Genomic DNA, 12377 nt, shown 5'->3' on the forward strand with positions numbered 1-12377 from the left:
CTGTGTGGCATGGGCATCACCCTTTTATGCACACAGGCTCACAGTGGCAGTACCTCCACAGTTAGGATGACCGAGGCCCGAGGTCTAACACGGAGAACCCTAGTGGAGCTTTCCCGCCCTTGCCCTGGTACCCTATTAGTTACCCCATGTGGCTGCGATGTTTCTTGCATCCCAAATAATCAGCAGGCTGGAGGGGACGGGGCTTTTCAGAGGCACAGCTGAGACTCCGGAGCTGCATAGGGAGCACAAGGCCTCGACACTCACCGATGGCCCCCCAAACCTCAAGGTAGAGGCGCCTCGGGTAGTTCCGGACGGTGTCTGGTGTGTAGTACTCACAAGAATTAAACGTTGATGTGTGAATTGCTGCCCCACCCCGGCCCGTACCGGGAATTGAACCCAGAGCCTCGCGCTCGGTAGGCAGGCACTCCGCCCCTGAGCTACACCCCAGTCTGCAACAAATCGTAACGTTTTCTTTCCCGAGACGCTGACATCGGTCCAGAACCTCGCTCTGACTCTTGTGTCTGCTTTTCTCGTTTCTGTAAGCAGACCCCAGCACTGTTGAAAATTCCCAGAGGAGGAAGTAACAAAGAAAATTGAGCCTAATTTCTTCGTTTCTGCACCTTTTATTTTATTATGAAAATTATTATAAAATTAATTACTACTTATTTTTTATTTTTATTTGGTAACGAGGATCAAACTCAGGACTTTACATCTGGGAGGCAGGTGTGGTGCCACTGAGCTAAATCCCTGGCCCCTAATTTTTACATTCTTTTTGAGGCAGGGTCTCGCTATGTAGTTCAGGCTGGCCTTGAACTCACTAGCCCAGGCTGATCTCAGAACCTTACTGATATTCTTGCTGCAGCCTCTGGAGTGCTGGATTACAAACGTGTTGCCACTATGCCCAGCTTCGCTTTTACCCCAGCACTCGGAATTAAGCCTGAGGACTTGATGCTTAGTACATTCCCAGTCCTTTTCTTATTTTTTATTTTGAGACAGTCTCATAAAGTTACTAAATTACCTGCGCTGGGCGTGACCTTTCAGTCTTGCTTCAGCCTCCCAGAGTGCTGGAATTACAAGTATTCGCCACCACATCCAGCCAGTTTCTGGACTTTCTACTCAGTCCTCTTTCCTTCCGAGGTGTAAAGCCAGGAAGGGTGACTCGCTGTGCCAGGCGGGCAAGAAGGTGACAGAGGAGCGAGGAGGCAGCGATTTGGTGATGCTGAATGAAGAATAAGAGTGTGGCAGGGGCCAACACAGGAGTCCCCAGATCTGTCCATCGGGCCAACTTCCAGGAAGTTCTCTTTGAATCCCTCAGCACATCGTGTCCAGCTGCCACAGAGGGCTCTGGGTGTTCTTGTTCTCTTCTTAAGCGAATGGACAGGAACCTTTATTTTTGTTCCCCACCTTAGGCATAGCCCAGATCTCAGACTATAGGAGTTTAATATGCTTATTGCATGACTTCTGAAGGTCTCAGCTTTTCTCTATCTTTAATGAAATGAAGTCTGACCAAGTTGTCCAGGCTTCCCTCCAACTCCTGCATTCAAGAGTATCCGGGAACCTCAACACATTGCCACACACCTGTAATCCCAGCACTGGGAGGCTGAGACAGGAGGATCAAAAGTTCAAGGAGTGGGCCACTACGCCCACCTAAGCCCTCAGTTTTTAATGTACAAAGATAGCAGACTGTAAAAAATAGCAGAGATTTAGCCTGAGACCAAGTGCAGGCCTGTGCTCTGCTTCTGTTCCCCTTCTCAGAGGGGCCACGAAGTGCAAGCTCCCTTCTACTGTGAGGCTGAGCCTGTGAAGCAGGGACCTGACAGGCCACACAGGGTCCCACCAGGACCCACCGAGGCGACTGCTCCTCTGTCCTCGAGGGCCATCAGGAAACAGGGACCGATGGTTCTTGGCTAGGCAACTGCTGTGGGGTGGACAGTCACTGGGCTGCTCCCCAGTCACCTTCCTCAGCCCGGCACACATCTCTGCTTGCAGCATGGAGCCTAGTTTTCTTTCATTCATACATAGGAGGACACTGAGAAGCTGATGCATGAATCATCTTTTTTTATTGTTGTTTTTTTGAGACAAGCTCTCAAAATCCAGGCTGCCTTGACTTCCAGATCCTTGACAAAGTATAAATATGGCTGCTTCAGGCTTGCTCCATCTCTTAGACAAAGGCTATCTCACATTTCTTCCTCACTTTGAATTCACTGAAGATTCCAGATAACTTTTCTTTTTTTTTCTTTTTTTTTTTTTTGGTACCAGGGATTGAACTCAGGACCATGTGCTTGCAAGGCAGCCAGTAGAACCACTGAGTTAAATCCCCAGCCCTCCACATAATTTTTTTAGGCAGGAAAGAGCAACCACACTGGATTTGGCCAGTCCCCTGTGAGACATGTTCAAAAGTACAGTGAATGCTGCTGCTGAATGCCATCCAAGGGAAAGGGAGGATTCCTCAATCCAAGAAGTATTGTGGAGGGCCAGGGATTTAGCTCAGTGGTGCTGTCACCTACCTCAAAAGCACAAGATCCCAAGTTTAATCCCAGGTACAAAAAAACAAAAAACAAAACAAAACAAAAACCTGCTAAAGAAACACATGAAATGTTAAAGTCAGTGTATGGTGATGGTGCACTGACCATGGAGATAGTTTTTGAGTGGTTTGAGCAATTTTGTAATAACTGTGAATCAGTTAAAGAAAAAAAGGATGTCCTTCAACATCAAAAAACCAAAAAAAGCTGGAAAGAATGAGTGAAATGATTGGGTCAAACAGGCAGTTGATTATTAGGGACATTTCAGAGGATCTGAAGGTCAGTTCCATTCAAAACCCAGGCTGGCCTTGAACTTTCTGTGTAGTCCAGGCTGGCCTTAAACTTGGGATCCTACTGCCTTAGCCTCCCAGGTGCTGGGATTACAAGCATGTGCAATCATGCCCAGCTTCCAGTCCATCCTTTAAAAAAATGTTTTGTTTGTTTTGTTTTTTACTTGACATCATCTCACTAAGTTGTCCAGACTGGGCTCAAACTTGTGATGTTCCTGCCTCAGTCTCCCGGGTGCTAGGATTACAGTTTTGTACTACCATGTCCAGCTAAGAATCATCTTTAGTGCTGTGGTCTCTTCTTCATTTGGAAGGTTCATGCTCCTCCTCCTTGCATGGCACAGGCACAAGAATCTCTTCCATCTCTGGGGAAAGACAAGCATGTTTGAGGGTACACCCACCCAAGAGAGGTCCACAGGAAATCCTCAAAGCCAAGCTCACCTGGAAGACTGTGGGGGTTGGGTGCAGTGGCTTCCTGCAGGGAGACAGCCCAAGGCCCTGGGGTCATCCCTGAGGTCAGTAATGGGAGCTGTGCTGCCCACCCTGTCCTCCAGGACCTGTCCAGAGGACTCTAGGAGGCACCCTAAGCTCTAGAATCTTTCTCAGTGGTACGGCAGCACTGGTGAGTCCCTGTGTGTATGGGGATGCTGAGGGAGCGGGGAATGGCACTGAAGCAGCAAATGGCCCGGGCGCACGTCTGGTCCAGCCAGGGAGCCCGAGATGGTCTGCAGTCGGTGTACTAAGCAACTAAAGCCCTCAGATTTCACCCTTCCCTGAGCCCTGGGCCAGCTCCCCACAAAGGGTTCAGAACACCTGTCGCTGGACAGAGTGGTACATCCTTACCTGGACCACCAGGGCATCTACAGAACTATTCTATCAAGCGATACCACTGCTGGGCGTGGTGTGCATGGCTGTAGAGGAGGCTGAGACAGAAAGATCACAATTTGAGTTTGCCTGGACAATTTTGTGGCTTAGTGAGACCTTGCCTTGAAATAAAGATTCACGTCTATGGGAAGGTCCTGGGTTCAATCTCCAGGATTAAAAAAATTTGTTTTAAAAAGGTGATACACACGAGCTCAAATAAACAACCTAATGATGAATCTTAGAGTACTAGAAAAACAAGAGCAAGAAAAACCCAAAGCTCAAACAAGAGAGGAAATTATAAAGATTAAAGCAGAAATCAATGCAAAGGAAACTAAGAAATGATACAAAAAATAAATGAATCAAAGAGTTGGTTTTTTTGAAAGAATAAATAAAATTGATAAACTCTTAGCTCACCTATGTTTATAGCGGCACAGTTTGTAATAGCTAAAACTTGGAAACAGCCCATTTGCCCATCAGTTGGAGACTGGATAAAGAAGATGTGGTTTTTCTATAAAATGGAATACTACTCAGCCATGGGGGGTGAGAAATTAGATTCATACATAGGAAAATGGATACATATTGAGGATATACTTCTAAGTAAAATACATAAGTCACACATGTGCAAATACCGAATAGTTTCTCTGATGTGAAAAACTATAATAGTACATAAGATCCTAATGAGATAATTGACAATGTGAAATAGGAAGAAAAGGGCTAAAGGTGTAGGGAAAGGTAATAAGGGAAAAGAAAAAAATATGAGAGAATGAAAAAATGGAAATAAAGTGTTTGTAAATGGGGAGGGGAGGAGGAGGTGAAGGGAGGGCAGGGACAAGGGGAAAAAATGAGAACCAAGGCCCGTCATGTAAAGGTACAAGATCCCAATAATGAATGTAACTGTACTGTATCCCTAAAATGTACCAATTAAAAGGAAAAAAAAGGTGATACAGGGCTGGGTATTTGACTCAGTGGTTTTGCCATTTGCCTCACAAGTGCAGGGGCCTGAGTTCAATCCCCAGTACCAAAAAAACAACAAAAAAAAAGGTGATACTGCGAGAAGAGAGATTTCAGGGCCTCCCTGTCAGTCCATGAAGGCATGTTCATAAGTAGCCTTAACAGCTGATACTTAGTCGGGCACAGTGGCACACATCTGTAATTCAGGATTCAGGGAGACTGAGGCAGGGGGGTTGAAAGTTTGTGTCCTGCCTGGGCAACTTAGCATGACTTTGTGTTGATATAAAGCTTGGTGGGGCCAGGGATTTAGTTTAGTTCCACTGCCTGCCTTGTAAGTGCAAGGTCCTGAGTTTGATCCCCGGTACCAAAAAATATAATTAATAATAATAATTAATAATAAGAAGAAAGCTGGGTGTGGTGGCACACATCTGTAATCCCACTCAAGAAACTGAGGCAGGAGGATCACTGTGAGTTTGAGCCCATCACTGACTACATAGTGAGTTCAAGGGGAGCCTGTCTCAAAAAATAATAATAATAAAGGGCTGGGGATGATACAGCTCAGTGGTAGATGCCACTGGCTTCAGTCCTTAAAAAAACGAGTAAAAAAGTAAAGGACTGATGCTCAGGCCTTCTTTATTCCTCCAGCACTGTTTCCTGCTGCAGTGGGCCACTACCCTCCTGCAGACACCTCCCAATGTCTCCTAGGCCCTGTCTCTGCTCAGGTCAGACTATGGCTGCCCTGGGCTGGTCTGCTCTCAGGACCCCATTGCCAGCTCCAGGAATCAGCAGGCCCCACCCTGATGCTGCTGGGAGGCTCAGGATGTGTGGGACTTGGCTGGTGTCAACACCCAACAGGCCGTCCTGCTTCCTGTGTCATTCCAGGCCCTCTCTGGTGGCTGTCCCCCTTCCCTGCCTGTCCTGTTGTTTTGAAGCCTGGTCTGCAGAGGGGTCAACCTGGCACAGGAAAGAACAAAGACCCCCCTCCCCACCGTAGATGGGAGTCAAGGACAATTCCAATCAGGAAACTGCGGCAGAAGTTGGACCAGGCAGAGGGGGACAGTTCAACCACCAGTTCCCCAGCAATTGGGCTCCCAGCGCTGTTCCATTCTGATGGGAGCTGTCTAGGACTGGGGGGTAACAGCCGGCAGCAATGGCAGTTGGGAAGGTCCCATCCAGCCTACCCTTGTTTGGGGACCTTTCACGGGTCCTCTGCATGGCAGTACTGGGGTCCCTTGCCCCACAGCCCTCTCAGCCCAGCCTGCTCCACAAACATATAAAATACATGTCCCCACTTGACTCTCATCCTCTTGGTAGCTTCTGGCATCCATCTCCCGTCTGCCTGCCCCACTGAGGGCTCCGTGTGGCTCCACTCCCATCCCCATCCCTACTTCTGGCTGTTTCCTTAATGGAGACCCACAGTAGGAAGCATTGCAGGCTCTGCCTGCTGCAATCTAGTGCCTTTTTTCTTTTTTTCGTACCAGGGATTGAACTCGGATCTCTGTGCTTGCAAGGTAGGCGGCTGAACCACTGAGCTAAATCCCCAGCCCCTCTAATGCTTTCTTGATGGCCTTCACAAAACCTGTCTGGACCTGGGAAACCCGCCCCTTTCCCTCAGGACCCCCGAGATGTCAAGCACGTGGCCTCTGGGACAGTCTTTTCTGGGGGCATCTTTGTGTCAGGGAAGAAGTAGTTCTGGGTGCCCACAGCCTTGATGCTAGAACCAACCAGCCAGTGCCCACTGCTACCCACACAACAGGGACCTGCGCCAGGCCTAGGTCTACGGAGGAGCTGCAGACATCCAAGATCCTAGCCCAACAGCATGGTCCTCCACCACTGCCACCCTAGATTGGAGGACCAGGACTCTGGCGGCCACTGTGGCCAAGCCTCCTGTGCTCAGCTGCACTCCGTCACGTTCCTTCTGCCTCAATGTCCCTTAGATTCAATAGAGGGGATTCTTGGCCCTAAAGCATTCTCCACCTGCCTCACCTTGCTCCTGCCTTGGCCTTGATTCTGAGCAGCCTCCCATGAGCTCTCAGGGCTGGGCTTGCTCCCTGCCCCAGGGGTCCACCTGCCTCACCTTGCTCCCCAACACACCCTGCAGCCTGCTGGCTCCCCTGCTCGTGTCTTCCAGAGGGAGGGGCTCCATCTTCCTGTCTCCACACTGACTGTTGATTGACAAACAAGAGTACTCCTGGCCTGTGTACACCCCATCCTGGGGCCTCCTGGAAGGGCTGTTTTAGCCTCACTCTGACTGAGCCACAGGAAGCCAGATATCAGACAGACCTGTGAAGGTGTTTTTGCATGGAAGGAACCTTTGTCAGTAAACTTGATTAGATACAAGTAACTCTTAAAAAATGTTTTTTGTGGTACTGAGCATTGAATGGCAGCTATTCCCACTAAATTATATCTCCAAGCAATTAGCCAGGCAGGAGGTACATACACCCATAATCCCAGCACTCTGGAGGCTGAGGCAGGATTAGCAGGCGTTCCAGGCCAGCCTGGCTACACAGTGAATGCAAGGCCAGCTTGGACTACACAGTAACACCCTGCCTGAAAATCAGTCACACAATCAATAAAATATCTCCAGTCCTTTTTATTTATTTAATTTTTGGTACTGGAGATCGAATTCGGGATCTTGTGCTTGCAAGGCAGGTGTAACCACTGAGCTAAAGTCCTGGTCCTTTTAAATTTTTTGAGATAAGTCTCACTATTGCCCAGGCTGGACTCAAACTTGTGATGCTCCTGCCTCAGCCTCCCAGAGTGCTGGGAGTATGGGTGTGTGCAACTATGTCCTGCTACAAACAGCATTTTAATCAGTAGAGCAGTTTTCCCTAATTGTGAATGGACCTCAGCAAATCAGCTAAAGGGTAGAATAGAACCCCAAATCCAACCCTACCCCAAGTAGGGGTGGATTCTTCAACACATGACCTTCAGACCTTGGCTACAGTATTGACTTTCCTGCTTTCTGGCCTTTGAGCTGGTGGAGCATTAGCCAGTGTCCCCAGCCTGCTGGCCCAGTCCACAGTGGGATCTGCCAGCTGCTACCATCTTTTTCATCTCTTCCTGTTTCTCTGCAGAATGCTCAAAGGTTCCTTCCTCCTCAGGACACTGGCCGTGCCCATCCTGGGCAGCTGGTGACACATCAGCTCTAGTAAGCCACCGCAGTGGCACCTGTGGAGTGTGCCCAGCCTTGCCTGCAGTCCCAGCTTCTGGCCAGGGATGTGACGACGGCCAGGAAGGTGCCTGGCTCCACCCACACTTGGCTGTCCCTCTGGCCCTCCCTCCATGTCACCCCTGACACAGCTGGAGGCTGCCAGTGAGAAGTCAGGGCACTGGGAGTTTCCAGAAACCAATTTATTCAACCTAAAGGGTCCAGAGAGAAGTGACAGGAACGGGAGTCGCTGGCCTGAGTACTCAAGTGGAGGACATGAGCCCATCTCCCAAATGTCCCCTGGGATCATGGGGCCTGGGCTCCTTGGGCCTACTGGCACTCACATAGGCTGATGTCTCTGGTATGTCCAGGGGTATCCGGGCCCCTTGACATATGTTTTTTTTTTTTGCACCGGGGATCAAACTGGTGACCTTGCACTTGCAAGGCAGGCAGCAGGCAGAACCACTGAGCTAAATCCCCAACCCGACATCTGTTCTCAAGAGGGCACTGACTCAAGTCAGCTGACACTGGAGGTGGGGAAGGCACCCAGCAGGCCTGGGCTCCAGAGGAACCTGGAGGAAAAGAGGCCCAGGAAGCCATCCTGGATTGGGCACTCCCTCAGGGATCACGAAGTATCCCAGGGAAGTGGCGAGCGCCTGCCTGACTGTGACCCCAGGTGGCCCTGGTTGAGCTAGGCTGGATGGCAGTTGACCACTGTGGAGACACTGTGTGCCTTGGGCTTGAGACCCCGGGGCAGAAGCCTTGAGTCGGGAGAGAAGAAATCAGAGCAGTCAGGTGTGATGGCACACACCTGCAGTCTTAGCGCGCACCTGTGAGGCTAAGCAGGAAGACTGCTGAGCCCAACAGGTGTGCTACAAAGTGAAGACACCAACGCACGAAAAAAAAAAAAAGAAGAGTGGGGACAGGCGGCCAGGATGCTCAGTCTTGGCCTACTGGAGCCAGGTTGCGAGCCAATAGCTTGGCACGGTCCGAAGAGGACAGGGAGGCTCTTGCAGAGGAGTCCAGTTTAACCTTGTCCAAGATAGTCTTCTTTATGGCAGCGGGCGAGACCGTCTCCTGGTCAGCCATGGTCTGCAGCTCCCTGCTGAGGCAATGAGGAGTTGGGCCCAGGGCTCTCCCTCCTTCCAGAACCTATCATGCCAGCTCACACCTGGCAGCCTGGGGCAGTGCTGTGCTGTCACCCATACCTCAGGGCCTTTGCACCTACAGTCCACCCTGCTAGCCACACCCTGCCCCACACAGCTGCATGGCTCCTGCTCACCCCATTCAAAGAAGTCCAGGGTCACTCTGTCTACCTACAGCACCCCCAGACCCTGAGCTCTTGTTCCAACCAGGGGGTGTCTCTGCCTCTCTGCTACCCTACAAGCAGTGCTGGGAGGGCAGGCCCTGCAGCTAAGCCTTACTGTCACGCGTGGCATTCAGAAGTCTGTGGGTAACTGCACCAAAGGGTGGGCACAGTGGCACCTGCAGACCGACACTTGGGACTGTGACTTCCAGCCCCAGTCTGCCTTTGATCTGTTGCAAGATCCCAGGCAATGACTCCTTTATCCCTAGCAAGGCCACAAGGAAGGCAGAGACCAGCTCCCTCCCCCAGACTCAATGGCCCCCAGGCTCCTGTCCAGGCCTGGAGGTGGCCTCCTCACAAGACAATGGAAAGGTAGGGCCAGGGATTTAGCTCAGTGCAAGCACAAGGACCTGATTTCGATCCCCAGTACCAAACAAAACAAACAATATATATATATATGCTGGGCATGGTGGCACATGCCTGTAATCCCAGCACTCGGGAGGCTGAGGCAGGAGGATCACTGTGAGTTTGAGACCAGCCTGGGCTGCACAGTGAATTCAGGTCAGTCTCAACTACATAGCGAAACCCCGTCTCAAAAAACAAACAACAACAACAACAAAAAAGAGAGACAATGGAAAGGTGTGAGGGGTGTTGAAAACTGTGACCCCAGGAAGCTTGGGGTTCCTTATGTCCTGCTCAAGGCCAGGCTAGAGCTCAGAAAATATCTGAGTTGCCAGCTGTGGGGCCCAGACCGCTGTGTGCAGCATGGAGGGGAGCAGGCGGCAGGGCCCACCGTGTGCGGGTGCAGGAGGCCTCCACAGCGTTGATGAGCAGGGAGCGGAAGCCCCCACTCTCTAACACATGCAAGGCGTGGATGGTGGCCCCACCAGGAGAGCAGACATTGTCTTTGAGCTGGCCTGGGTGCTGCTCTGAGTCCAGTAACATCTTGGCGGCCCCCTGCAACCAGAGAGAGGGGCTGAGGGTGGTGGTGGGGCACTCCCGATGACTTCCTACCAGGGGCTTCAGTCCCCAGCTCCTCAATCAGCAAGGAGCAGCCCCCACCAGAGGGTCAAGAGACACTGACCAGGAGGGCCTGAGCCCCCAGGCGCACTGCCAGGCGCCTTGGAAGCCCCATCTTCACACCGCCATCAGCTAGGGCATCGAGGGCTGTGAACGCCTGCCAAAAGAAGGCACCCTGAGCCACTGTCCCGCTTCTCTTCCTCCTCCTCTGGGGTCCAGAGCAGGGAGTACAGTGGGGCAGGGTGAAATACCAGTTCCTAGAGCCTTAGAGCCCCCATCCCAGCCCTGGAAGGGGACCAGGGACAGAGTTGCCCCAAGCCCCTGGGAACAGCCCCCCCACCCCCGTGCCACTGCCCACCAGCCCCGTCTCACATAGGCAGGGCCACTGCCGCTGAGCCCTGTGACAGCATCAATCAGGTCCTCCTCAACCTCTGTGCAGAAGCCCACACTGCCCAGCAGCTGTTCCAGGAGCTTGCCATCCTCCACCTGAGCGTGGGTACCCGTGGCATACACGGTGACCCCCTCACGTACCACAACTGGGGTGTTGGTCATGCAGCGGATGACCTTGGGGGCTGGTCGATATGACATCAGCTTCTGGAGGAGAAACCGGCCGTGTCTGCCCTGGGCCTGTGGCCCAGGTGGGTGTGGAAGCGGACCACACCCCCAACCGAACATCTGGAGTTCCCAGAGTGGGCCGGGAAGATTTGATGGAGAACCCAGCAATGTAGAGCAGAGCTCTGGACTCACCCTCATGTAGCCCCCACTCTGCAGGCCCTGCTGGCCTGGAAGCACCCACCTTCTCAATGGAGTTGATGGTGACACCGGCTGCACAGGACACCACAAGGTGCCTGTCCTCAATGTCGGTGCCAATCTCGTCCAGGATGAAGGGGATGATGTGGGGTTTCACAGTCAAGAAGAGGACATCGCTGTGCCGCACCGTCTCCTTATTGTGGGGTGTCAGGTTCACCCCTATCTTCTATAAGTGTGCAAGGCAGCTCAGCCTGCCCCAGGGGCTGTCTTGCCCCACAGAGCCTGCCTTCCCCCTGCAAGTCCCACATCTAGAACAGCCAGAGGCTGCTAGACTGTGGGCTAAGGGCACAGGGCTTGGCACCCCCACACCCACCCTTCCCATACAGTAATGAAGGAAGCAGTCTGCTCAGAAGTGTGTCCCTTTTGCAGACAGGGAGACATTTTGTCCAGGCTATAGCCCTCCAGCTTGGGCAGTTTCCAGTCGACAGCATCCTCCTACTCTGGGATTGGAAAACCTAACTCAGGGCAAACTAAAGGTATTCAGCCTCCAGGCATGTCTTATATAGCCCCTTGCTGCGACCCCTCTGCCTGACCCCCTATTCAATCTCTAACACCATCCAGAAAACCCTATGCCCCTGGAGTGCCCTCTCCTACTAGCTGTACATAGGGCCAGCACTGGGAGCCACAGGCAGGGTGAAGAGGTAGGGTCACAGCCTCCTCCATCTATGGTCCATCAACGAACATCAGGGCTGTCACAACCCTAGCTCCAAACACATGCTGTAGGGACCCAATCTTCCTGTCCACCCTCCACCCCACCCCTCGACCCAGCACCTACCCTGAGGGCAGAAACTGTGGCCAGGTCCATGTCTGGGGAGCTGGCCATTATCTTGTGAGCAGCCAGGACACCTGGGGGGACAGAGTTCCTCATTCAAGGCCATGTCTGCCCTGCATATACTCAGAAAGGTCACTGAAAAGCCCCCCCCCGGCAAGACAGCAACCCCAAACATAGGGACACTGCTTTTCCCCACTCCTGGGTCCATGTAATCCCCACCCCCACTTCGGGAGGCAGCCCCCCGCGGGGGTCGAGGCCCAGCCATTCCCAGTAGGCCTCCTTCCCATGCCCACGGTCTACCTGCCGCTGTGAAGCCCTTGGCCAGGGCAAAGGCCAGCTGGCCAGCCCCGATGAAGCCCACGCTCATGATGTCTGCAGGCCCAGCGCTTACGGCCCTTACAGCTGGTAACGGCTCTGCAAGGGGCAGATGCGGGCAAGTTCAGGAGAGCAGGAAGTTAGGTGGGCACCTCCGTCCCAGCCAGCCCAAACCTCCCCGTTGCTGCCTGTCCGGGGAGCCCCGACAGGTAACTGCCCAGCTCCCGGCCAGGAGCGGGGTCTCCGGCCGGCTGCGAGGCTCCCGCCCCTCAGAAAAAGACCCGGGACCCGCAGTAGAACCAACTAGGCATGGGAGAGGGGCTAGCTCAGACCCAGCGCCCGGAGTCTCCCTTGTCCGAACCCCCAGCCCCGGAGACCC

General features: G+C 52.5%; 1 protein-coding gene across 1 annotated transcript; it reads right to left on the reverse strand.

Moving 5' to 3' along the window:
- Positions 1 to 8292: 8292 nt before the first annotated feature.
- On the reverse strand, positions 8293 to 12216 carry Pycr1 (pyrroline-5-carboxylate reductase 1). Its single transcript, XM_010618652.3, has 7 exons — positions 11984 to 12216; positions 11687 to 11757; positions 10898 to 11077; positions 10474 to 10695; positions 10166 to 10258; positions 9875 to 10038; positions 8293 to 8877 (listed from the first exon to the last, which is right to left on the reverse strand). The coding sequence occupies exons 1-7, from the start codon at positions 12048 to 12050 to the stop codon at positions 8715 to 8717; spliced, it is 960 nt and encodes a 319-aa protein (XP_010616954.1). The 5' UTR covers positions 12051 to 12216; the 3' UTR covers positions 8293 to 8714.
- Positions 12217 to 12377: the final 161 nt, after the last annotated feature.

Source organism: Fukomys damarensis, unplaced genomic scaffold (genome assembly GCF_012274545.1).
Source record: "Fukomys damarensis isolate Sample0158 unplaced genomic scaffold, DMR_v1.0_HiC HiC_scaffold_23, whole genome shotgun sequence".
Classification (NCBI taxonomy): Eukaryota; Metazoa; Chordata; class Mammalia; order Rodentia; family Bathyergidae; genus Fukomys; species Fukomys damarensis.

What these genes read in the sequence shown, in the direction of transcription:
- Pycr1 (XM_010618652.3), bottom strand. Translation starts at nt 12,050, where the DNA reads ATGAGCGTGGGCTTCATCGGGGCTGGCCAGCTGGCCTTTGCCCTGGCC. An exon ending in GCGGCAGTGGCCCTGCCTAT is followed by an intron (nt 10,259 to 10,473) that starts GTGAGACGGGGC and finishes TTCTTTTGGCAG; the next exon opens with GCGTTCACAGCCCTCGATGC. An exon ending in GCCTCCTGCACCCGCACACG is followed by an intron (nt 8,878 to 9,874) that starts GTGGGCCCTGCC and finishes TTGCCTCAGCAG; the next exon opens with GGAGCTGCAGACCATGGCTG.